Raw genomic sequence first — 27,440 nt, forward strand, 5'->3', positions numbered from 1 at the left:
TTGGGGCGCGGAAACACAGCACTGTGCACAAGAATGGGGCAGGGCTAGCAAATATCACGCAAGCGCTAGCCCCACCCCATTTGCATCACACGCATAGTTGCGGGCCCATGTGTGCGCGCATGCATGAGTGTGTATATCACTTCCCCCTCCCTTTCCCTCCAATCCGCCAACCAAAAAAGCTTGGTGACCTCTGATTTAAAGGACAGTTTAAGAAAAGGCGATTTATGGCAAGAAAGATATTTTCATTTTTCCCCCTTGATTATGCTAAGTCTTCCAAATACAAGCCAGGTATCAGAAATTGTACTAAAGCAAGCAAGCTTATGCTTCTCATTATCACATGGTTTAGTTTTTTAATTTTATTTCCTTTATTTCCAATGATCTTTTTATTTTATAACATTTCAAAGTTCTGGGATTGACATATTACTAGTTTTGATCTAAACTATCTGAAATTAACATTGCTGCCTATCAAATGCATACGTTCTATATACAAAAGTCACAGAATGAATAGGGAGTTATTGTAATCTAGCCAGAAAGCTCAATCTCAAGATATTGTAAAAAAAAAAGTTGCTTTTATAAGTCTGCAGTTGCTAATCGCTTGTCTAAAACACAAACTTCTTTAAAAAAAAACCAGTTACCTTAAAAAGCAGCAAGTTGCATGGTGTTGTTCATACCTTATGCTGGCAAGAGCACATTCAAAAACCTGTTAAATGAAGAAGGAACAACAAATTTGTTTATAATTAGCTATTTTGTGCTTCACAATAGTCCTCTTCACCATGGCATAGTCAGGGATAGGCAACCTTGGCTCTTTTATGACTCGTGGACTTCAACTCCCAAAATTCATGAGCCAGCCACGCTGAGGGGAAAGGGAAAGGCTTCCAAGCTGAGCCATGCTGGCTCAGGAATTCTGGGATTTGAAGTCCTCACGTCATAAAAGAGCCAAGGTTGCCTACCCCTGGCATAGATTGTGACTGCCATCTCTTTTTCCGCTTTGTCATGTTAGCTAGATGTAAATCCCACCATCCTTCTCTTTTAAGTATTATCCATATTCTGGTACAGGTAGTCCTTGATTTACAAGAGTTCATTTAGTGACCGTTCAAAGTTATAACAGCATTGAAAATGTGGCTTATGACCATTTTTCACACTTACGACCATTGCAGCAACCCCATGATCACATGATCAAAATTCAAATGCTTGGTAACTAATTCATATTTATGACAGTCACAGAATCCCAGTTCATGTGATCCCCTTTTGTGACTTTCCGTCAACTAAAGTCAATAATAATAATAATAAAGTTGGAAGGGATCTTGGAGGTCATCTAGTCCAACCCGCTGCTCAGGCAGGAAACCCTAAACCATTTCAGAAAAATGGCTGTCCAGTCTCTTCTTAAAAACTTCCAGTGTTGGAGCATTTACAGTTTCTGGAGGCAGGTTGTTCCACTGGTTAATTGTTCTCACTGTCAGGAAGTTTCTCCTTAGTTCTGGGGAAGCCAGATTTACTTAACAACCATGTTACTAACTGAACAACTACAGCGATACAACTGCAGCAAGAAAGATCATCAAATGGGGCAAAAATCACTTAATAAGTGTTTTGCTTAGCAACAGAAAACTTGGGCTCAGTTGTAGTCGTACTTTGAGGACTGCCTGTATAGTATTGTATTTGAATCTGAGCTAGTTAAATATCGCCCACAGGTAGATTAATCCTCAATGTCAGAATTAAGACGGGTTCAAATTTAAAGGTGTACATTAATGTTTAGGTCAGTGGTGGCGAACCTATGGCACGGGTGCCAGAGGTGGCACTCAGAGCCCTCTCTGTGGGCACATGCGCTGTCACCCCAGTCCTAGGCCTTCAGCTGGGTTTTATAAAACCTTTTCGCTTTAGGCCCCCACCGCCATGTGCAAAAAAAAAAAAAAAGGTTCAATCAATCAGTCAATTTCAACTTCTCACGGAAAAAAAAAAAATCTTGCAAAATTGGAATTAATTGATTGAACTTTTTAGTCCCACCCAGTCTGCTGTTACCACCGCAGCCACGCCCACCCAATGGGCCACACCCACCCGATACTCACGATGCATAAGTTTGTTTTGGGTTGCAGTTTGGCCACTTGGTTTCTAAAAGGTTCACCGTCACTGGTTTAGGTGAATACATCTGAAAAGCAAGGGAAGGAGGGAATTGCCATGGAAGAGAAGTCTTAGTCTAAAATTTAAAGGTGGTTTAGATCTGAAAAGCTGCTTAATGTGTCTATTTCAAAGATGTAAAACATAAACGAAAATTGGGATTTTAAACTTACCCATCAGAAGTTAATCCCAAGACACCAGACTAAACAAGATCACACTCATCATAATATTCTTAAAACTTCTCTCTATTCATTTCTGTCTTCAGGGAAATCTGTACCCCCCTTTTAGCTAATTTACTTCTGTTACTCTCCTCAATCTCTTAGTTAGTAATAGTGAAGAGGTCAAGCAAACTGCCAACTACAATAGTAAAAAGGTCAAGCAAACTTCCAAACTGAATTTGGAAACCACCGAGGAAAGGATATTACCGCCTCTATCAATTTCTGCCACAATGCCAGGTGATATAAAGCCTTGCCTTGAACAGGGAGAAACTTCTTCACTCTTTCAAGTGCACGTCACAACTTTTATCATGGAAAAACATAAATATTTAAAGTTAATGTCTGATGCTGGCGGTATTACCAGCGTGATGATTCATCCTCTTGTATCTTCATTTACTACATATTCAGCTACCAAAGCTAGAACGTATTAAAAATATATGAGAAATTCTAAACTATTAACACTTTCATTCTGTAGATATTTATTTCAACGCAGGCAATGTTGCAAAGTGTGGTTGATTTTTTTCTTTCCGAAGTCTTTTTCACCTGCTCAATGTTTTTCCTCCGAGAATTAAACATTTAAAATATATTAAATTACACAATTTCCTCATATTCCAGATCCTGAAACTGCTAACCCAGTGGTTCTCAACCTGTGGGTCGGGACCCCATTTGGGGTCGAATGACCATTTCTTGAATAGAGTCTAATTCTATCGGCTTTCAAAAGCCAATAGGAATTGTCCAGGCTGTCTCTGCCCTGCTGAGCCCGCCAAAAGTCCCATTCTGCAAACGGTGCTGCACCAGTTGAGTAGTCCTCGACTTACGACCGGTTGAGTAGTCCTCGACTTACAACCGGTTGGGGGTTGCGGCATTAAAAAGGTTGAGAACCACTGTGCTAACCCAACTGCTCTGTAACCACTATTACTACTGTTTTTGAAGCACCAATTTTATAGCACAAAAGCCTGTAGAGTCTGTCACTTGTATATTTCTGAAAAAGTAATCTTATCAATAAAGAGAATATTTGTAGCTCACGGTTGAAATAAAGGATTCTTGGTGCTCTCTGAGCTTGGTTTTCTTGTAGACGTTTCATTATCCAAACTAGGTAACAACATCAGTGCTAGTAAGGAGTGGGGTATGCTCTCAGTTTATATTCAAGTGCACAGGTGTCAAACTCGGTCACATCACATGACATATTGTGACGTATCGTGATGTTTTTTGCCTTTGCGGAGCTGGGTGGGTGTGGCCTGCACATGATGCACCCGGCCCGCGGGCTGTCAGTTTGACACCCCTGTTCTAGTGACTTGCCCTCTCAATCTTGATGGGGGTGGTCTTAGAATACTTTGGTTGTGCTGTTTATTGTTAGTTTGTTTTACAATTCCTTGTTTGGGGTATTGTTTACTTCTTCATTGTTGGTCTGATGTTAATCAGGTGTTAATCTGTGATCATCTGAGTGTTGATTGCTGGTGAGAAGATGTTTTCGTCTTTTTATCCCTTTTTTGGTTTATTGATTGTCTCTTTTGTATCTTATGTAGATGTTGTTTATGTTTCTATCGATGGCCAATTTGTCAGAGTGCCAGACTTCCAGGAATTCTCTAGCATTTTTTTGGACTTGGCTTGGCTTGGACCTAAGATGGTCAGAGAATCAATGACATGATAATAGATGACATCACCTATGACAGTCCTTTTCATGTCCATTGACCCAGAATTAGCCAAAGAATCTATGACGATATTGCTCCACAGGACATCCAACTTAACCAAATGCACAAAGACTGAGACACCCAACATCATGGATCTTATCAACCTTTGCCTTACCACATACTTTCCATTTGATGGACAAACTTATTAACAAATCAACATACAATTGTATGAAACTTCTGGCTATCTCCTGATTATTAGTCAGAAAAGCACATCAGCGAAAATATGAAGGTCCTCTCAAAGTTTATCACTCTTTCTCCTGTGATTCTCACAAGAATCTGAAGCACCTGAAGGCAGGACAAGAAGCAACGGATGGAAACTCATCAAGGAGAGAAGCAACCTAGAACTAAGGAGAAACTTCCTGACAGTGAGAACAAATAACCAGTGGAACAACCTGCCTCCAGAAGCCGTGAATGCTCCAACCCTGGAAGTTTTTAAGAAGAGACTGGACAGCCATTTGTCTGAAATGGTGTAGGGTTTCCTGCCTGATCAGGGGGTCCCTTCCAACTCTATATTATTATTATTATTATTATTATTATTATTATTATTATTATTATTATTATTCCACAAATAATAACAAGAGATTGAATGAAAAATATAATATCTGTGTTGTTTTCAGAGATTATTAAAGCATAATGTTCTTTCATTGTTCCCATTTGCACTTCTGCATAAAATTTTCTAATGAGAATCATTACAGAAATATATGAACAATATGGCAAACTAATGGATTATAAATGTACCCAGGTGCAAAATAGAAACCATCCACTTTCACTTCTAGTGTATTAAAATGCATTTTGGATCCAGACCAGAATAGAATTGAAGACTAAGAGAAGAAAATCCAATTCTTATTTTCTTTGAATGAGCCTTTACAACATAACACACATAAAATTATATGACAGTATTACACAGATCTATAATTTGGACCTTGGATAGCCAGAGGAATATGTTTTATTGCCATGTCAAGAAATCTTTAAAATATAGATAGCTCAATATAACTTCTGCAAAACTGTTGTTTAATTAAATTGAATTTGCACATGTCAAATTGATGCTTATAAGGTGTTTCTCTCTAAAGATCACAAAAATCTCTTTCCAGCTTAAGTACAGAATAGCCACCAGTGCTTCCATTCCCCTCCCTCTTTCTTTCTATTCAGCTGTCCATTACCTCTCCTAGCACTCCTTCCAAACCGCAAATTCTCTTAAATTTCTACCAGTCTTTCTTTTCAGGAAGTGTCAGTAAACCCTTTACTTGCATTCTACTAAATAACTATACAAACTTGTGCTTTGGGTACAAAATAATCTTGAAGGATATGGTAACTCAAGGGAGTGAGGAAAGGATTATGATTTGCTCTGTTGCCTCGGCCATTTGCGTCATAAGAGCCGTGGAGGTGCAATGGTTAAAATACAGTATTGCAGTAATTGCAATTAAATTCTCACTGGCTCAAGGTTGATTTAGCCTTCCATCCTTCCGAGGTGAGTAAAATGAGACCCAGATTGTTGGGTGCAAGAGGCTGACTCTATAAACTGCTAAGAGTACTGTAAAATACTATGAAGCGGTATCTAAGTCTAAGTGCTATTGCTATTTGTCTACTAAGGACAATATCTTCTAGAGCAGTGGTTCTCAACCTTTTTAATGCCGCGACCCCCAACCGGTCGTAAGTCGAGGACTACTCAACCGGTCGTAAGTTGAGGGCTACTCAACTGGTGCAGCACTGTTTGCAGAATGGGACTTTTGGCGGGCTCAGCAGGGCAGAGACAGCCTGGACAATTCCTATTGGCTTTTGAAAGCCCATAGAATTAGACTCTATTCAAGAGAGTCTATTCTATTAGCTTTCAAAAGCCAATAGAATAAAAGGGAGTAGCACAGCTAAGGAAAAGGGAGAAAAAATGGTGGACTGCGTTGTTTGGTGACCCCCGTGAAATGGTCGTTCGACCCCAAATGGGGTCCCGACCCACAGCTTGAGAACCACTGTTCTAGAGCCATTCATCCATCATTATGTTCAAATAACACTAACGAGTAATGACTAGGTCAGGGATCTTCAAACTTGGCCCTTTTATGACTTGTGGACTTCAACTCCCAGAATTCCTCAGCCAGCATGGCTGGCTGAGGAATTCTAAGAGTTGAAGTCCACACGTCATAAAAGGGCCAAGTTTGAAGACCCCTGGACTAGGTGATGCTCTGAAGACAGTGTAAATCTTCATCATTTGTGAAGAAACAGCCTCAAATAGGAAACAATCTGGATGCACCAAATCCCTGGCAGCCTCCACTCATTCATTGTCTTCTGCTGTTGTCGCCTCTTTTTTCAGGAAGAGAAAATAGATGGGCAAGTCTTCAAGAGGAACCAGCAACAATGCAGGTGCTTTGGCTCATACATTACTTCTTTCACAGGACTGTGGTTGAAAGCATAAATGAGGACGCTGTCTTAAATAATTAATACAATTAATATCACACGTTCTGCCTTTTTGCTCGGGGCGCTTATAGAGTTGGCTTCCGTCAGAAATAGAGTGAGTGAGAAATTAGTTGTTGCTTGCTCTGGACTATCTCCTGTAGTGGGATACATATTCTGGAAATTTCCAAGAGGCCTGCATGTGGGAAATCCATCTTATTTCTGAAAATGTTGGTGCATACAAGTAGTCCTCGAAGTGCAACGGTTCAATTTAGCGATCGTTCAAAGTTACAGCGGCACTGAAAAAAGTGACGCAGGACCATGTTTCACAGTTGCGACCTTTGCAGCGTCCCCACGATCATGCGATCAAAATTCAGATGCTTGGCAACTGGTTCATACTTATGTCCCAAGGTCACCTGATCCTTTTTTGCAATCTTTTGGCAAGCAAAATCAATGGGGAAGCCAGATTCACTTAACAACTGGGTTACTAACATATCAACTGCAGTGATTCATTTAACAACTGTGGCAAGAAAGGTCGTAAAATGGGGCAAAATGTACTTAACAGATGTCTCACTTAACAACAGAAGTTTTGGGCTCAATTGTGATCATAAATTGAGGACTACCTGTATTCCTTTCCCTTGTATCATATCAGTGCTCTATAGCAGTGGTGGCGAACCTATGGCACGCATGCCAGAGACGGCACTCAGAGCCCTCTCTGTGGGCACACGCGCCATGCCCCGGAGATGGCAACCGTCCCTCTTCAACCAGCCACCCACTAACTCAGCTAAGGTCCCACGTGGCTGGATGCATCCCAGGACCCATGCGCTCACTGGCCTTTGTGTGCAGGGGCCGATGGTGTCAGGCAGCAGCTGTCCCGGCCCCTGCCTCACCTTGCGCTGTGACAATGGCACCGGCGCCCTGCCTCACCTTGCCTCGCCCTGCAGGACGAGCCTCCTTCCCACCGCCCCACCTGCCAGAGACCCCAACCCTGCCCGGCCCCCACAGGCATCCCTCCCCACGAGCAACATTGAGGTGATCACGCCCACCTTGACCACACCCACCCAATTTGCTATGACCATCACAGCCACGCCCATCCAGTGGGCCACGGCCACCTGGCACCCGGCAAGTTTGGGCAGTCTCTAAAAGCCATCACTGCTCTACAGCCCTGTATTAATGACACAGGTGATCTGGTGATCTCCTCTTCCCTGTCGATCTGATAAACATTTTTTTTTTATTAAAAGTTTTACAATTTTACAATAATATCCCTCCCACTACTTCCCAGCCCTCCCAAAATCCCTCCCCCCCTCTTCCCAGAGCTGAATACAGGGTTAACAAGAACTAAAAATACAAAGTATTTAAACTTAAGTAAACCTAAAACAAAAATTACATTAAAAAAAAATCCAATATATATATATAACAAAAAAGTCCAATATATATATATACAATAAAAAAATACTTGTTGTCTTAAACTTTAAACCATAAATTATTCAAAAGCTAAATAATATCTTTTAATATCATACTTATACTGTATAAAGTTTATCCATCTTTGCCACACCAAAAGGTATTTCTCTTGCGATTGATCTTTCAGATAAGCAGAAATTTTTGCCATTTCAGATAAATAAGAAACTTTTAAAAACCATTCCTCCAAGGTAGGCAAAAATTCCTGCTTCCAATATTGTCCATCAACAACCTTGCCGCTGTAATTAAATTTAATATTAAAATAATTTCTTTATCATTACAATCAACGATCTGATGAACTTTTATGTTGTACATCGTTCTAAAGGAAGAGACTGATCTACAGTTATCAGTTATTCCGCTCAGCTGCTGAAGGTACAGCTGGTAGGTTGGTACTTCCTACCATTTTAATGGTTTTCCTCTGTGGCAAATATTTTTGAAAAAAATTAAAATCCACGATGTTACAATCAGTATTATCACAAACAGAGCTGGATGGCTTACTCATCCTGATTCACCTTTTGAGTTTCCTTTCCTTCCCATATAATCCACCATCCAGTTAAATTGTTGTATTAAAAGGGTCTGCAGAAATTTATGCTTTAACTCATGCACTAAATCAGGGGACCCCAACCCCTGTCCGTGGACCAGTACTGGGCCGTGGCATGCCAGCAACCAGGCTGCATAAACAAGCAAAACCCCATCTGCAGGATGCAGGCAGCACACAAAACCACATCCCCTCCGGTCCGCAGAAAAACCTCTTTCCATGTACCTGGTCCCTGGTGCCCAAAAGGTTGGGGACCTTTGCACTAGATCTTACCATACTACAAAATAACTTTTTGCTGGTGCTGCAACAAACCAACATCTCGGAAACAGATTAAACCAGTGGTTCTCAACCTGTGGGTCGGGACCCCATTTGGGGTCGAACGACCATTTCATGGGGGTCGCCAAACAAGGCTGTCCGCCATTTTCCCCCCCTTTTCTTTGGCCACATCCCTGGCACCCGGTGATGTATAAGTGGTTGGGGGTCACCACAACATGGGGAACTGTATTATGGGGTCGCGGCATTAGAAAGGTTGAGAACCACTGGATTAAACAAAAACAATTTTGCTAATGATATTGTGTACATCAATGTTACAGCTGGAATGGACCTCTTCAAGCAAATGCTGACACTGCCAAATTTAAAATATTTTGTATGAAAAAAAAAGTCTATATCCCATACCTTTGTGTCAATCACAAGAAGTTCGGTATCAGATTTACAAATAACTGAAGCAGGACGTCTCGTATTAGTCAATAGACAGGTTTCCTTGAAATACAAGAGTAGTTTGAGTCTACCTTTCTATAAATTTACTAATTTGAATGTACAAAAAGCATATTAGTCACTTATATCAAAATTACTCTTATCATTCTGTATCCAATGTCTCCTCTTTGGAGAAGGTTGTTGAGATGATGAGGCCAATCAGCTGCACAGTCTATATCAGGAGTCTTCAAACTTGGCCCTTTTATAACTTGTGGACTGAGGAATTCTGGGAGTTGAAGTCCATAAGTCATAAAATGGCCATGTTTGAAGACCCCTGGTCTATATAAATGAATTATTTAGAGTCTGGGCCAGAGGCGACATTGGTTACTCTCCTGAATGATCGATGTTGGGACCTGAATGAAGGGAACGTGTTCTCTTAGACCTCTTGGCAACTTTTGATACTGTTGGCCATGGTATCTTATTGGCCTGCCCAATTGGGTTGGGAATCAGAGGTCCCATTTTGCCATGGTTCCTTTCTCAATGGGTGCTCTCTTTTTTCCATGAAAACTATTTACACTCCATAGAAATTGGATTATTTACTGGAAACATTTAAAATCCCTAGTAATCAAATCGTTATACATACTTTCTTAATACAAGTTTAATATTATTCGTGGCACATTTCTCTTTTGTGTTTTAACTCTCTACATCATGGGTGTCAAGCTAGATCGCGTCACGTGACATAGCGTGACGTATCGCAGCGTTTTTTGCCTTTGCGGAGCTGGGGTGGGTGTGGCCTGCGTGTGACGCATCTGGCTCACGGGCCACCAATTTGACGCCCCTGCTCTACGCTGTAAAGTGGCATCTGCACAAATTATTTTATTTTATAAAGAGGAAAGTAGTTACCCCTATGAAATCTTCTTCTTCCAGTTCATATAATGCTTCGGAGGCCAAAATCCCATTTTCAAATTTTTCATTAGTTATCATAAATTTCAGCTTGCCAGACAACAATAAGTAACATTCAGTGGCCATGTGTCCTTGTTTCATAATGACTGTTCCAGCTATATACCTGTAAAAACAATATTTTAGAAGTCATTTCCTAAAATATTTAGAATGCAATCAGCAACCAATGTTTAAGAAGGGATATCCGTGTATGGAATAGATGACAAATCTTTAGGAATATGTCATTATAATATATATATATGTATGTATGTATGTATGTATAGGTCTTTGGTTATTCAGGGTTTCTCACGCGTAAAATTGGAAGTGTCTTGGCGATGTTTCGACGAAGTCCCATTCGTCATCTTCAGGCTGGTGTTTTCGGTTTCGTGCTTCTAGGAGCACGAAGCCGAAAACACCAGCCTGAAGATGACGAATGGGACTTTGTCAAAACGTCACCAAGACACTTCCAATTTTACACGGAAGAAAACCCGAATAACCAAAGACCTACATACAAACACCCACGAAAATCTCAGAAAACACACACACACACACACACACACACACACACACACACACACACACATATATATGTAGGTCTTTGGTTATTCGGATTTTCTCCTGCATCAAATTGGAAGTGTCTTGGCGACGTTTCGACAAAGTCTCATTCATTATCTTCAGGCTGGTGTTTTCAGCTTCTAGGAGCAATGTGTGATCGTAGCTGTTTCTTCTTTTAACTGCCAATGGGGGTATGAACTGATTGGATGAGAGCTTGGCTGTGTTCTGATTGGATGGAGATGTGTTCTGATTGGTTAGGAGCTTGGCTGTGCTCTGATTGGATGAGGGGTTGGCTGTGCTCTGATTGGTTGGGAGAGTGTTCTGGGTGGGGGCTTTGTTGTGCTCAGGTTAGTCTGAGTTGCACGGGGATGTGAGATGGTGAGCTGCATTGCTATTGTTTGGCTTTGCGTTCGTGGTTGTGCCTTATCTTCATGGTGGGTGTCAGTTTGCTTCATGTATGGATTGGAGGGGTTTAAAATGGCTAATGATGCAGCTGTGGTCTGGCTTCTAGTTTGTGGTCGTGCCTCATCATCGGTGTCGGTTTGGGTTTGCTTTTTCTGTGGACGTGTGGTGGTGACATCCTGTGTGGCTTTTGTAAGTGTGGGTCTGATGTCATTCTTTGTGTTAGGGACTCGTTTGTCAATAAGGGCGGGTTTCCAAATGGCTGGTAGGCGGGAGGTATCATCTTGTTTGTTCATGTTGTGTGGGCGTTTTTCTATCTCGATGGCTTCTCTGATTATTCTGTTATGTGTTCAGTTTTGGCGATACTTTGCATCTCTTTTTAGCATCCCTCTGTAAAGATTTTTCTTGTTTTTGATTGGATACAATGCAGGGAAGCCTAGCAACATAATTGCTCTGGTACTTTATTTGAATTAAGGCATCATTACACTAATATTTAGAAGGGTTTTTCCTTTATTAAGTGGAAAATGATATTTTTTTGCAATTTTAGAAATGGTATAATCTGACACAAAATATTCATGAACTTCATTGCTTTGCCATGAAGGGCCATAGTGGCGCAGTGGTTAGAATGCAGTATTGCAGGCTAATTCTGCTGTCTGCCAACTGCCAGCCGTTTGGCAGTTCGATCCTGACCGGCTCAAGGTTGACTCAGCCTTCCATCCTTCCGAGGTCGGTAAAATGAGGACTCAGATTGTTGGGGGCAATCGCTGACTCTGTAAACTGCTTAGAGAGGGCTGTAAAGCCCAGTGAAGCGGTATATAAGTCTAAATGCTTATTGCTATTGTATTGCCATACATCTGAGTTCAGCAAAGTCACTTCCATCTCTTCAAATATATTTCAGCGCAGCTTCTTTAAGAAAATGACAACACTGCCTCCAAATTACATTCTGAACAATTGTCCATTTCTAGCATTAATCAAGAGGATCCATCTTCGCAAAGAATATATTTCCTTACACTTATAAAATCGCAGTCCTGCCACATTCCTAAAATAATTCTGAACCATTTTTTAAAAAAATCCATTTAAAAAATAATAAAGGCCAATTTTTTAAAAGTGCTTGAATTCATTCATTTTTAAAGGGTATTTGAGGCATCAGGTGAGTGGGCCAACAAATACATCTGTGAATTATGCAAGTTGCAAACAAAACTAGGCATCGTAGCTAAATAATCTCCTCTAATATTTGTCCTCATCTTGAAAATGTTCACTTTACTAAATGAAGATCCGTAGGAAACTTTATAGACAAGCTGTAAAGTGCCAGCTAGGAAAAAAAACAATACACACCTTTAATGAGCTTTATACATTATCTTTCAAAGTAACAGCCATCTATACTGTAATTTTCTTAGTCACCAAAGGTCTAGAAGCATTCCATTAGAAGGCGGCTGTTGAATCATGGAATACCAAAGTAATATTGTGTAGCTTCCATCTGTCAATATTTTATTTTAATGGGGCAGGTCATTTCTAAAGAACGATAAATATTTAATTGGAAAATTTTTAGCTTTCTTGAAAAACATTCACCTTCTGACCTAGCTTTCTGAAGAGAGCTTATGGACTGGATCTCATTTGCTGTCCTATTTTATCACCCAGGCTTTTTACTTACTTTTGGTAGATGAAAGCTTGGCAAAGCTTCTGTTGTGCATTGCTGGGGAAGCTGCGAAAAGCTCTGTTTGTCTTCAAGCACAATTGCATCTGCGGGGGGCAGGAGGAAAACATATTTTATAAGCAATACAGGTATTGAAGGCAAGGCACTATCGATGTATCACTATGCACATCTTCAACATCTTAATGTTCTAAATATTGTGGCCTGCCTCATTTTAGCTTTATGAGACTAAGTCATTCCGATTGTTAGGCCACATCTTTTCTTCCTTGGTGCATGGCAAATGGAGAGGTGTGTATTTTATTACAACTGAATGCAAAGAATTTTTATTTTCTAACTAAGAAACCCAGTGATAGGATCTCTAAGCTTTAAAATTCGCAGATGTAAGAATCTATTAACAATTTTCAAAGAATATTAGGGGAGCAAAGCTTTTGTCCTAGCTTTGAAAGAAATTAAACAGCCTAATATGGTGACATTTCTAAGTATCCCAGAATGATAATGATAACCTGGAGACAGCAGAATGGAAGAGAAGGAACTGGAAATGATACCAAAACACAAAAGTCTGCAAATAGAAATAGAACAATTGTGGCAAAAAGCCATCCAAAAGTAGACCCAATAGTAATAGGCATCTTGGGTGTAATCTCCAAACAATTGGAGCATCACTTGAACAACATTGGCACTGACAAAATCACCATCAGTCAACTGCAACTTTATTTGGAACAGCTTACATCCTGTGACGATACTTCTAACACCATAACCTATGTGGCTTGGCAGCCTGGCTGGGGTTGAAAGAGGAGAACTGGGCTGCACGAGCGGTAGGCTGACGTGCACACACATGCAGCCCTTGTGTGAGTGGTAAACCAGCATGCACACAAGTGATGGATCCGCCAGACTATCTCTTGCGCAAATTGAGTTGCACGCACACGATCCAGGCCGCCACTCATGCAGCCCAATTCCGAATAGGCCACAGCCCGGTAGTGAGCCCCAGCCCAAAGGTTGGGGACCTCTTCCATAAAACATCCACACCTTCCCAGGTCCTTGGGAAGGACTGGATAGGTGGATAAAAATGCCAAATCCAGTTTGAATATCTGACTTTGTGACAAACCATAATTAAACATGTATGCCATCCAACTCTCAGTGACTCTAGGCCAGGGGTCCCCAACCCCCGGTCCATGGACCAGTACTGGGCTGTAGCATGCCAGCAACCGGGCCGCATAAACAAGCAAAGCATGATCCGTGAGATGCAGGCAGCACACAAAGCCACGTAGCCTCCGGTCTGTGGAAAAATCTCTCTCCACAGAACTGGTCTCTGGTACTCAAAAGGTTGGGGACCTCTGCGCTAGGCAGAAACTGTAAACTTAATATTTACTCTCAGATCTCATCCAAAATCAGGAAAAGTATCAGTGCTTTCTGTTTCCTTGTCAGGGACAAACTTCCAGCCTCGCTACTTTACCTCTACTTTATGTCCTTTTAAAATATCATCTCTTTTCTCAGACTGTCTAAAAGGAAGTCTGTTTTAATGGAGTAGCAAGCACTCTGTGACATATCCCAAATGACACATTCAATTCAAGGAACAATACTTAATAGAATTATTGTTATACGGGTTGGATAACAAGCTGACACATCACAACTGTGTTTTGTTCATAAAACTGACTCTGCATTGCCTCAGTATAACTTGGGTTAGCTTTCTGAGGCAACTGTTCCTAACTTGTCGTTCACAAAGTCTGTCAGTGGTGTAAGAACTTTCTTTCTACAGAACAACAACATATGTGACATTTTGGCCTTTTCATACACACATCATACTGCTGACAAATCTGATAAGTTTTGCCATTCTCACTTGAGATCATGCAAGATTTCAATCAAGTTCCAATTAAAGCATTTATTTTTATTTCGTTTTGTGGTCTATGTTGTATGCTAAAAGTCTGTATGGCTGGTCTCTGGTTTACATGTTAATCCTCAAAGCTTGTAAAAAAAATCTATCAATCTGTTAGAAAAAAAGGAATGGGAACTTCTTTTTAAGCACGTAAAATAATCACAAAAGCTAGATAATTTGTTTCTTATAATAATAATAATAAAGTTGGAAGGGACCTTGGAGGTCATCTAGTCCAACCCCCTGTTCAGGCAGGAAACCCTATACCATTTCAAACAAATGGCTGTCCAGTCTCTTCTTAAAAACTTCCAGTGTTGGAGCATTCACTACTTCTAGAGGCAGGTTGTTCCACTGGTTAATTGTTCTAACTGTCAGGAAGTTTCTCCTTAGTTCTAGGTTGCTTCTCTCCTTGATTAGTTTCCATCCGTTGCTTCTTGTCCTGCCTTCAGGCGCTTTGGAGAATAGTTTGACTCCCTCTTCTTTGGGGCAGCCCCTGAGATATTGCAACACTGCTATCATGTCCCCCCTTATCCTTCTCTTCATTAAACTAGACATACCCAATTCCAGCAGCCGTTCCTTATATGTTTTAGCCTCCAGTCCCCTAATCATCTTTGTTGCTCTTCTCTGTACTCTTTCTAGAGTCTCAACATCTTTTTTACATCGTGGTGACCAAAACTGGATGCAGTATTCCAAGTGTGGCCTTACCAAGGCACTGTAAAGTGGTATTAATACTTCACGTGATCTTGATTCTATCCCTCTGTTAATGGAGCCTAGCACTGTGTTGGCCTTTTTGGCAGCTGCAGCACATGGCTGGCTCATATTTAAGTGATTATCCACTAGGACTCCGAGTTCCCTCTCACAGTTACTACTATTGAGCAAGGTACCCCCTATACCAGTGATGGCGAACCTTTTAGAGACCGAGTGCCCCAAATCCGCCCCCCCATCCCCGCTCTACCTCTTGCCCTGCCTGCTCTGATCCCGCCCGCCCCCTGCTCTGCCCGCCCACAGGGCCACACACCGCCTCAATGGCCCGCTGTAGTAGATTGCCCAGACAGCCCTGCAGCGCCATGGCAGCCACGCCCTCCGCCCACACCCCGCAGCATCATCTGCACACTATGTGAAGTGAGAGCAGAATCTTGTCCCTGCTGGCTGGCTATGTCCTTGGCTGCACTGCTCCGTGGAGGCCTTGCCTGGGGGCGACTCTCCTCCAGGGGGGCTGCTGGAGAGGGGGGCCATGGGGGGAGGCAGGGCTAGGGCGATGGCATGCGTGCCCACAGAGAGGGCTCTGAGTGCCACCTCTGGCACGCGTGCCATAGGTTCGCCACCACTGCCCTATACTATACCTGTGCATTTGGTTTTTCTTGCCTAAATGTAGGACTTTTTTCACCATTGAATTTCATTTTGTTGGATAGTGCCCAGTGTTCAAGTCTGTCCAGATCTTTCTGTAACTTAAGCCTGTCTTCTGGAGTGTTGGCTATTCCTGCCAGCTTGGTGTCATCTGCACATTTGATTATTTCCCCACCTATCCCCTCATCCAAATCGTTGATGAAGATGTTGAAGAGCTGGTTTTCATTTATGTTTTTAAGATAGCAATACCACCTGTGCAAAGAGATGATTTCTAAAATACAGTACTGAGGTTGAAAAATATTTTTTTCTAGTGAAAAATTTAAATAAGCATCATGCCCCATAAATTGTAATTAATAATAAAAAAAACACAAGAGAACTGAATTGGGATAATTCAAAGTTTCCAAAAAAAGCAAAACTATCAGAAATCAGATATAATCTCCACAATCATGTACAATACAGATTTGTTTTGACTGGAGCTCCCAGAATTCTTTATATGTCTATTCTAATTTTAATTTTAGTTTGACTAAAGCAGAGAATTACAGTTTTTGCAATTATGACACATCTATGATGCAGCAAGTTACGGAAAGTTTATCACAATGCAACGAAAGCAATATTTTTAACAAATTAAAGTTGATCTCTTATTAAAAATCAATGAAACATTTTTCTTGCGTCCATAAAACACACAGAATCTCATGAAATATGTGAGTAATGAGAACAGATATGAAAAAAGACAACTACAGATCAGGTTTCCTAGAAACTTCTAATTTAACAGTTATGGTTTTTATTGTCAAGGAACTCCCAATCAGGGAATCATGTTTTCTTTAAAATGATTTCTGTGACAAATTACCAATGGAAAAATCCAAGTAATTACACTAGCAAGGCCAATTATTAGCTGATGGATAATTTTACTTTGCTAATATTGTCAATGTTGCAAGAAATAATGATTTATAAATCATATATTTATTGAGTCAAACAAATCTCTGGCATAGGTTTAGATATAAACAGACCATAGCTTGTTAGTTAATGCCCCAATATGTAAGGTTACATTTCATAATGTAATGTTAAAAGATAAAACGCTTGTCAATATTTATCAGCTTTACAGAAAAGCTTTTATATTGAAACACTTAAATAAAAAATCTATGAGATCTAAAAGCCTGTCTATTATACAGAGAGTTAACAAAATGTGTCTTTATATAGTAGTACGTGAAAGTAATTACATAGCATATTAAAACTACAAAAGCTAGGTTTTGTTGGATAGTATCCCAAATGCCGTAGAATTTCCTAATTACACCTCCTTCCAAAATCAGAGGCAAGTTCTCTAAAGTGAAATATTCCCTCCCATTTCTCTGTCAAATGGAAAACTAAGCATTTCCCTTATCATACAGCAGGGGTCTTCAAACTTCGCCCTTTTATAACTTGTGGACTTCAACTCCCAGAATTCCTCAGCCAGGCACGCTGGCTTAGGGATTCTGGGAAGTGAAGTCCACAAGTCATAAAAGGGCCAAGTTTGAAGACCCCTGTCATACAGTATGACTGTATGTCATACAGTGCTCTGCAAGTTGCAGCCGACATAGCATATATATTTGTTGGATCTCTGCATAGAAATAGAGGTAAAAGATCTAAAAATCTCTCACATGCCTTACAATAATACTGTACTATTATTTCTAAAAATTTGTAACCTCATTGTTAGAGAAGTCAGTTCAGAATTATCATTACAATGGTCTAAGTCTTTATATGCAGCTTATTATTAAGAAATATTTCTTGGCTATAAAAAACCCCTCCAGTCACATAAATCTCCTTTCCTCTTAGAGGGAAGGATAAATTTGCCACAACTAAAATATAAAAATATTAGCATAGATATCATTGGAACTACATGGTGTTTCATTTAATAAATGAATAATATGATTCAACATTTACATACAATAATGGCTACTATCTTTTGGGAGACTTGGGGAAAAGGGTGACAGAATGTATAGAACAGATGTTAAAAATAAGTGAAATGACTGAATACTTGTATAAGCAAGAATTGTCTACACATTTTATCCATATTATTGTGTTCAAAATTATCAATCAAATAATTGTTCATAGTTATTTTTTAATCTCTTACCTGCAGAATGTCTTTTGGTGTTCTTTCATTTGGACATATACGTAAGAGATGTATAAGTCTTTCAAAATCTTTATTTTGCTACATAAAGAAAATGTAAACATTATCCAGGATATTTACAGTAATTAAACAGTTCCCCTAGTGACATGAGAGTATGAACGATACACAGGTATGCACTGCAGTCACAGCTAGTTTCATGTCTGTGTTTATCTTGATTTGACGATATTCAAGAAATAAATAATAGGGTATTATACTGTAGAGTCATTGAATCACATGGCTGGAAGGATCTTTGGAGATCTTCTAGAATCTAGTCTAACCCCCTGCCCAAGCCAGGAGACCTTACTGAATCCCAGACAAATGGCTGTCCAATATTTTCTTGAAAACTTCCAGTGACGGAGCATCTACAATTCCAGGAGGTAAGCTGTTCCATTGATTAATTATTCTTACTCTCGGGAAATTCCGTCTTATTGAATATCCCTCTGACAAGTTTCCACCCATTGCTTCTTGCTCTGCCCTCAGTGCTATGGAAAATAAATCAACACTCTCTTCCTTGTGACAGCCCTTCAAGTACTAATCCTTTTCTTTGATAGGCTAGACCCAGGGTAGGCAACTTTGGCTCTTTTATGATTTGTGGACTTCAACTCCCAGAATTACTGAGCCAGCCACGCTGAGGGGAAAGGGAGAGGTTTCCAAGCTGAGCCATGCTGGCTCAGGAATTCTGGGAGTTGAAGTCCACGAGTCATAAAAGAGCCAAGGTTGCCTACCCCTGGGCTAGATATATACCTAGTTCCCTAGGCTTAGCCATTCATCATATGGTTTAGCCTCCAGACCCCTTATTATCTTTGTTACTCTTCCCTATATATATATATATATATATATATATATATATATATATATATATATATATATATATATATATTTACCTTGAACGTGCACCCTATCAGCCCAAATATGGGAGAAAGAAATCTTCTTTCTTTTCTTTTCTTTTGCCTGTATCAGCTCAATCCAGAGCCATCCACAAGCAGCAGTCGCCAACTGCGACATCATTTTGCATTTTTAGGTTGCTAACAAAGAATAAAAATACGACTCCTGGGCATGTTTATAATATAAATAAAATGCGACCACCAGGAGAATTTAGGTATAAAAATATACTTTACTAAAAACCGCTGAGCTTTCGTTGGGAGGCTCCCAACATCATCAGGGCTAAGAAGCCAGTAAACAACGATGACTTAAATGGGTTTGGCTGACATTTGCACCCGGCCCTTGGACTGCGTCACTGGTCCTGGCCGGTCAATTTGTGATGTTTCCTTGTTACTCTCCTTGCGTTTCCTTCTATCGTTCTTCCGGATCGCTCCTCCTACCGTTTTATCGCTGACACTCAACTCTTTCAAGACCCTTTCATCCTCCTTTCTTCTAATGGCAGGAATGGGATGAGAGCTAATGCCACACAGTCTTTATATATATATATATATATATATATATATATATATATATATATATACACACTATATATATATAGTGTGTGTATATGTACATACCCACACACACTTACACAAACACACATATATACGGACATATTATATTTAAAATATTTAAATTTTAAAATATTTAAAATATTAAAAAAAAAATTTCAACAGGTTTATTTTTATTTTCAAAGTAAAACATATATCATTTAAATAGCCATAGAGTAAAATTTGACTCTGTAGTCCAGTGGAAGTGATTTTCAAAGTAGATGAAAACCTTGTTACAATAAAACAACAACAAAATGGTTTTGCATCTGTTTTAATAGATAAGAATCCATAATAACAAGATTACCAAGAGCATTTGATTGTCATAGAAAATCTAATTTTGCTATGACTATAAGCATATATGTTTATTGCTATTATGAATACTTATTCTATGTAGTTTATATCCTTTAAATGGGTTTCTCAAACCTTATTTTTGTATTTTTATGGCAGTGTTTATATGTATACATATTTTAATTAGTATATGATATTGGGGTGTTAGCAAAGTATCAAAAAGATCACAACGGCCAATACATCTATCTATCTATCACAGTGGTTCTCAACCTTTTTAATGCCGCGACCCCCAACCGGTCGTAAGTCAAGGACTACTCAACCGGTCGTAAGTCGAGGAGTACTCAACTGGTGCAGCACCGTTTGCAGAATGGGACTTTTGGCGGGCTCAGCAGGGCAGAGACAGCCTAGACAATTCCTATTGGCTTTTAAAAGCCAATAGAATTAGACTCTATTCAAGAGAGTCTATTCTATTGGCTTTCAAAAGCCAACAGAATAAAAGGGAGTAGCACAGCTAAGGAAAAGGGGGAAAAAAATGGCGAACTGCGTTGTTTGGCGACCCCCGTGAAATGGTCGTTCGACCCCAAATGGGGTCCCGACCCACAGGTTGAGAACCACTGATCTATCACATATCTGAATGGCCCATTTCCCTCACAAAGGCACTTTAGGTGGTATTGTGCCGTTGTACATCAGCAGGTTTACACGTGCTATACAACTATTTTTTCCTACGTATAAAATGAAAAATATAGGTGTATTGCCTTTTTTGACATAATTTTGATAATGTCCGCATTATGCTGAACAAGTTCATATAAATTGAACATGCTGAATTTCATTTAATAACATGTATATTTTTTCTATTTCCACCTTTTCCATTTCTGCCTCTTTCAAGAGCCATTCCCAAGAGTCAGAAAATGTCTTGGAACTGTGTATTGTTACTTTATGGGGAGCTATACTTAGAGATCTCTTTTACAGGAAAGTGCTCTCCACTATCTGGAAATGGGCCACAATTAGTTTATTAGAAGCACATCCAATTTCAAGCTTCACTCTGACCACCATGTTGCCAAAGAAAGATAGGGTGTACTTAATGTTTCCCTCTAATGTACTTATCAACTTCTGGATTAGAATCAAAATAATCGAGAAATGTTGATCTATTAGATTGAAGAATGAGATATACATTTAATTATTTAGGAAAAGCAACATTTATTTATTGATTAGTTATATTTCATAACCACCCATCTTCCTCAGATATATCAGTATATTATTTTTAAAATATTAAAAATATTAATACTGTTTTATCTCATCTCTTAATTGTGATTAATATAATCCTTTTTAACATGATTTGTTTAATTTTTCCAGAAACATGTTTCAAATGTTCATTTATTTATTTAATGTGCATCTCCCCATCTCAACCATGTGTCATGGCTCCGATAGATGAGACCAGTAGAAATAAGAACTCTGAGGCAATTGCTTTCCTCAAAGAACAATTTTAATGGCCATATAATATCAGCACGAACAAAGGTAAAAGACTGAAAGTTCCCCACCCCAAAAGATTACAAAGTAAAAGTTAAACTCTCCACCCCTAAATGTGACATAAATCACAATCCCCAATAAACACCTTTGGCGGGCTCTCTAACGGTAGCTCCAGCCCGCCAAACACTTAGGCGACTTGACCTTGGTTCCCACAAGAAAGTTATTGTTATGACTAAACTAGAAGAATGCATCTACCCGCTCCCATTGCTGTGGAAACCTAAAACGAAGAAAGATGGCTGTAGCCAGAGTCGTTTGAAGATTTAAGACAGGGATAGGCAACCTTGGCTCTTTTATGACCCGTGGACTTCTACTCCTAGAATTCCTGAGTTGAAGTCCACGAGTCATAAAAGAGCCAAGGCTGCCTACCCCTGGTTTAAGAGCATGACTAGGGTCCTAACAATTATAAACAAAATAAAAACAGTAAGTTGAAACTATACATAATATAAAATAACAGCTGGGCAACAACACACAGCAGACATCCACAGGCTAATACAGTTGAGAAATAGGCCAGAGGAATATTAGGAATATTAGAAATGTTCACCACCTTGAGGTATTTATAAAAAATAATGGGTAAAAAAAATCAAAAATATATTAAAAATATGAATGTTCCACGTAAGAGGCTTTTGTTCTCTTATCCAAATTGATGCACTACGCATTAAGGTGACAATTGGAATATATTTCAACCTTTCTAGAAAAATCATATTTGTATATCTTCAGATAAGGAGATTGAATCCACATCCCACAATCTATTAAAATGTCCATTTTATGGAAAATGATGAGTAAAACTTATAACCTCAATTATTACAAAGTTGAATTTCCATCATAATGAGAAAATCATTGCTTTCCTTTTAAGCGATCAATTTTTAAACGTTCCAGGGTGGTAGCTAAATTTTTGTCTGCAGCTTCGGCCCACTAGAATCAATTGCTGCCTTCCCTCACAACTTTGATCCTATTTTTTTTTATGCTTTTAAATCCCAAGTAAAAAGGCTTGATTTAAATCAACTCGATTTAAATCATAATTTTTAAAGAGCAACTGTCATCTCTTGTCCCACAGCGGCTCCTCCTATGACCCGCTGTTGACTCACGAACAGTCCCATTCACTTTAATAGGACGGCTGGTGATGCGGCAGTGACACAACAAGGTAAGGAACATGATGGGCAGCAGGTGAGTGGATGCCCGCTAACAGGTGCTACCATGATGGATCTGAAATGACAGGTGCTCTTTAAATGTAAAGATTCATTCTTGCTGATAGTTAGAATCTTTAATATTATTGTGTGAATCAATGCAGTGTATGTTATCTCAGCTTGCAGAGCTTGGATTCATTGAAGGAGTTTACCAAAAATGTAAATATTGCAGAATATACTGCAGGGATGTCAAACTGCCGGCCCACGGGCCGGATGCATCATGATAAAACCATGCCCACCCCATTGCCGGCAACGATAAAAAAAGTCATGATACGTCGTGACACATCATGTGACGTTGCGAGTGACACCCCTGATATACAGCCTCATGCTACATAACTAAGCTCCATTTCATGCTGAATAAACTAAATTATTAATGTATCTTAAATAGAAAACTATATTTACTCTAAAAGCATTTTATTAAAATAAATTTGATAAAAATAAAAAAAATCCAATTTAAATTAAAAAAATCTAATTTTTTTTTAAAAAATAAAAATGTAAATTATATGCAATTATTTAAAATTGCTGAATGGATTTTAAACTTTGTTGGTTTGGTCTTGCACCAGAAATTAATAAATAATAAATGTAGAAATCATTAAAAATACTCACAACTTTTTCTTTAGAATAATCCCTGATACTGAACAAAAGATCACCTCTGATATTCATCTGCAGATGAAATGTGGCCCATTGCACAAGTGGACTTTGGTCAATATATCTGTAGAAGAAGAAACGGATCTTTAGACAGTGAACTTCAGAACATATAAAATATTTGTTATTTTTTAAAAAAATACATCATTGTTGCAAAAGCATATCAGAACATATTTTAATAATCCAATCTTCCAGAATCATTCAAGAATACTAGATGAACACAATCTATGCATACTTTAAAAAATAGGTTTCCTCTAAGTTGTGACCCAACTTCTGGTAACTTTGTGGAGACATCCATGCATTTTTCTTGCCAACAATATGAAAGTGACTCAGCATTGCCTTCTTCCTTAATATATATTTTTTTCAATTACCCTTCTTTTTAACCCTTGAACCTATTACAGATAGTCCTTGATCACAATTGAGCCCTAAATTTTTCTCTCTAAGTGAAACAGTTGTTAAGTGAGTTTTTTTGCCCCGTTTTGTGACCTTCCTGACCAAAGTTTTAACTGTTGTTAAGTGAATCTGGTTTTCCCATTGAATTTGCTTGTCAGAAGGTCACAAAAGGTGATCCAGAGACAGTGACCATCATAAATAGGAGACAAGTGTCCGAATTTTGAGCACGTGACCATGATAATGCTGCAACCGTTGTAAGTGTGAAAACGGTCATAAGTTATTTTTTTCAGTGCCGTTGTAACTTTGAACAGTCACTGAATGAAATGTTGTAAGTCGAGGACTACCTGTATTAAAATGAAGCTTTTAGTCTAGGTCAGCGGTTCTCAACCTATGGGTCGCAACCCCATTTGGGGTCGAACGACCATTTTACGGGGGTCGCCAAACAACGCGATCCGCCATTTTCCCCCCTCAGGGGGCGCCGCCGCGCATGCAGGCCGCGCATGGGGGCGCCGCCGCGCATGGGGGCGTCGCCGCGCATGCGTGGCGCGTCCGTGTGACCGGGGGGCGCCGTATAAAAAGGTTGAGAACCACTGGTCTAGGTGTCTATGGCAGGGGTAGGCAACCTTGGCTCTTTTATGACTCGTGGACTTCAACTCCCAGAATTCCTGAGCCAGCATGGCTCAGCTTGGAAACCTCTCCCTTTCCCCTCAGCATGGCTGGCTCAGGAATTCTGGGAGTTGAAGTCCACCAGTCATAAAAGAGCCAAGGTTGCCTACCCCTGGTCTATGGTTAAAGAAAAACAGTGGTGCCCCGAACTCCATGGCTTATGGTCTGCTGCTAAGTTCTGTGCAGGGTGCATTTCCTTCCCCACTTGGACATGCAGTATATAGTGTCATACATACACTGGTACCTGCAGGGCCAGTTTGGTGTAACGGTGGAGCAAGAAATGGTTAAGGGTCAAGGCTAGAAAGCAAGAGGCTGTACAGGTAGTCTTCGACTTACGACCACAACTGAGCCCAAAATTTATGTCGTTAAGGGAGACATTCGTTAAGTGAATTTGGCCCCATTTCACGACTTTTCTTGCCTCACTGCAGTTGATACGTAAGTAACCTGGTTGTTAAATAAATCTGGCTTCCCCATTGACTTCGCTTGTCGGAAGGTCGCAAGAGGGGATCACGTGACCTTGGGACACAGCAACGGTCATAAATATGAACCAGTTGCTGAGCATCTGGATTTTGATCACATAATCGTGAGGATGCTGCAAAACTTGCAAAGGTCCTAGGTCGCTTTTTTTTTAGTGCCGTTGTAACTCTGAACAGTCACTAAATGAATTGTTGTAAATTGAGGACCACCTGTAATTTCTAGCCCCCCTTAGACACAAAGCCAGCTGGGCGGGCCAGTCCTTCTCTCTCAACTCCACTCCTGTCTGGTTTAGTGGCAAATGGGGCAGCCAGACTCTTTCTGACCTTTTCCCACCGGTGACCACTACACCTCTCCTCCTACAAAAGGCATCCATGGGAACAAACCATTCTTTAGTTCCAGGTTGGCACCCAACTCTTTACAAGAGACCGGTTCTGTGGAGAGAGGTTTTTTCCATGGACCGGTGAAGACGTGATTTTGCAAGCTGCCTGCATCCTGCAGACAGGGCTTCACTTGTTTGCACGGCCCGGTTTCTGGCATGCAACGGCCTGGACCAGGGGTCAGGAACTTCACTAGACTACCGTGCCCTGTTCCTGTAACCATATGAAGAAGAGTTACAGGAACTGGGCATGGCTAGCCTAGTGAAGAGAAGGAGCAGGGTAGACATGATAGCAGCGTTCCAGTGTCACAGAGAGGAGAGGGGACAACCTGTTTTCCAAAGCACCTGGAGGCCAGAGATTCAACCTAGAAATAAGGAGAAATTTTCTTGACAGTGAGAACAATCAACCAATGGACCAGCTTGTCTTCAGGAGTTGTGGGAGCTTCATCGCTGGAGGCTTTCAAGAAGAGACTGGAGTGCCATCTGTCAGAAATGGTGTAGGGTCTCGTGCTTGGGCAGGGGGTTGGACTAGATGACCTAGATTCCTAGAAAGTACCTTTCAACTATTCTATTCTATTCTATTCTATTCTATTCTATTCTATTCTATTCTATTCTATTCTATTCTAGTCTAGTCTAGTCCAGTCCAGTCCACTCCAGTCTATTCTCTATTCCATTCCATTCCATTCCATTTCTATTCTATTCTAGTCTGTTCTATATTCTATTCTATTCTATTCTATTCTATTCTAGTCCAGTCCAGTCCAGTCCAGTCCATTCTCTATTCCATTCCATTTCTGTTCTAGTCCAGTCCAGTCCAGTCCATTCTCTATTCTATTCTATTCTATTCTATTCTATTCTATTCTATTCTATTCTATTCTATTCTATTCTTCCATTCTAATTCTAATTCTAACCCCTGCTTTAAAGAAGGCCTAGCACTCTCTCCAGCTCCCGGGGGTTTCCCTCCAGTTTCCCAGCGGCCGCCCCAGAGTTCATCCGCTGCGCCTTCGCGTTACCTTTTCCCGCGCAAAACCAGGCCGCAGAGATGCGCGACGGCGGTGGCCGCTCGGCGGAATCGGCGCCGGCCCGGCGACGCCGCTTTAGCCTGGTCCTGCGAGAGGGAAGAGGCGGGAGAGGAGGCCGGGAATCCGGGCGACGGCGGGAGAAGAAGCGGCCCGCCGACGGGCCCCGAGGCGTCCATGCCCAATCTTGCGTTGTCGCTCGGAGCTGCCCCGGGCAGGTAGCTTCATGCCCGGATCGAAAAAAGGGACGGCCAGGGAGCTGCCTTCTTCTTTCTCTTCTCGGCGGGAAGCGCAAACAAGCGCTCAAAGACGGGCACTCAAGCGGGACTTGCCCGTTTACTCCCATGGAAACTTGGAGGCTGGGTGGACGGTCGAGGCGGCGCTTCCCCCTTCCTGTTAGACCGAGGTGCTCCATCGGTTGGATGTCTGCTTGTCGGTGGTCCTGGCCCGGATAACGGGAGGGGGCAGACTGAGCTGGAGGTCGACATGGACTCTGTTCCCCATTTGATAGTCACAGGTTGGCTGGAGATTGGAATTGGAAGTGACACCAGCACCGGGTTCTTCTCCTCCAGCTATCAATCTTGGCTGGGAAGGTCCTCGGGGATGATCAGAAAAGCACTAGCACTGATGGTGTTACCTAGTTTGGGCAATTAAACTTCTGTAAGAAAACAACCCAAACACCGAAAGCACCAAGGACCCCTCATTAATAGAGGGATTATTGAGCTGCATTAAGAGAGGGACAGACTCAAGATCACGTGAAGTTCTAGTATTGCTTTACAAAGCCTTGGTGAGACCACACTTGGAATACTGCATCCAACTCTGGTCACCACAATAGAAAAAAGATGTTGAGAGTCTGGAAAGAGTCCAGAGAAGAGCAAGAAAAATGATTAAAGGCCTGGGGGCTAAAACATAAGAACGGTTACAGGAATTGGGTATGTCTAGTCCAGGGGTAGGCAACCTTGGCTCTTTCATGACTTGTGGACTTCAATTCCCAGAATTCCTGAGCCAGCATGGCTCAGCTTGGAAACCTCTCCCTTTCCCCTCAGCGTGGCTGGCTCAGGAATTCTGGGAGTTGAAGTCCACGAGTCATAAAAGAGCCAAGGTTGCCTACCCCTGGTCTAGTCTAATGAAAAGAAGGACTAGGGGAGACATGATGGCACTGTTCTAATATTTGAAGGGCTCCTTCAAATATTTGGGGTCAAACTATTTTTCAGAGCACCAAAAGGCAAGATGAGAATCAATGGATGGAAACTAATCAAGCAACCTAGAAATAAGGAGAAGTTTTCTAATGGAGAGAGCAATCAACCAAAGGAACAGCTTGCATTCAGAAGTTGTGGGTGCTCCATCACTGGAGGCTTTCAAAAAGAGACTGGACAACCATTTATCTGAAATGGTATAGGGCA

General features: G+C 40.7%; 1 protein-coding gene across 1 annotated transcript; it reads right to left on the reverse strand.

Moving 5' to 3' along the window:
* Positions 1–635: 635 nt before the first annotated feature.
* On the reverse strand, positions 636–26,755 carry LOC120314322 (cyclic nucleotide-binding domain-containing protein 2-like; the record flags this gene model as incomplete). Its single annotated transcript, XM_039357294.1, has 7 exons — positions 26,032–26,755; positions 23,071–23,176; positions 17,958–18,035; positions 12,637–12,725; positions 9,993–10,155; positions 9,072–9,155; positions 636–700 (listed from the first exon to the last, which is right to left on the reverse strand). Coding segments are annotated over exons 1-7 (770 nt in total), but the record flags the coding sequence as incomplete, so codon positions are not given.
* Between the last annotated feature and the right edge of the window lie 685 nt (positions 26,756–27,440).

The sequence above is a fragment of the Crotalus tigris genome, unplaced genomic scaffold, assembly GCF_016545835.1.
Source record: "Crotalus tigris isolate CLP2741 ecotype Arizona unplaced genomic scaffold, ASM1654583v1 scf7180000018886.158148, whole genome shotgun sequence".
In the NCBI taxonomy this organism is placed as follows: Eukaryota; Metazoa; Chordata; class Lepidosauria; order Squamata; family Viperidae; genus Crotalus; species Crotalus tigris.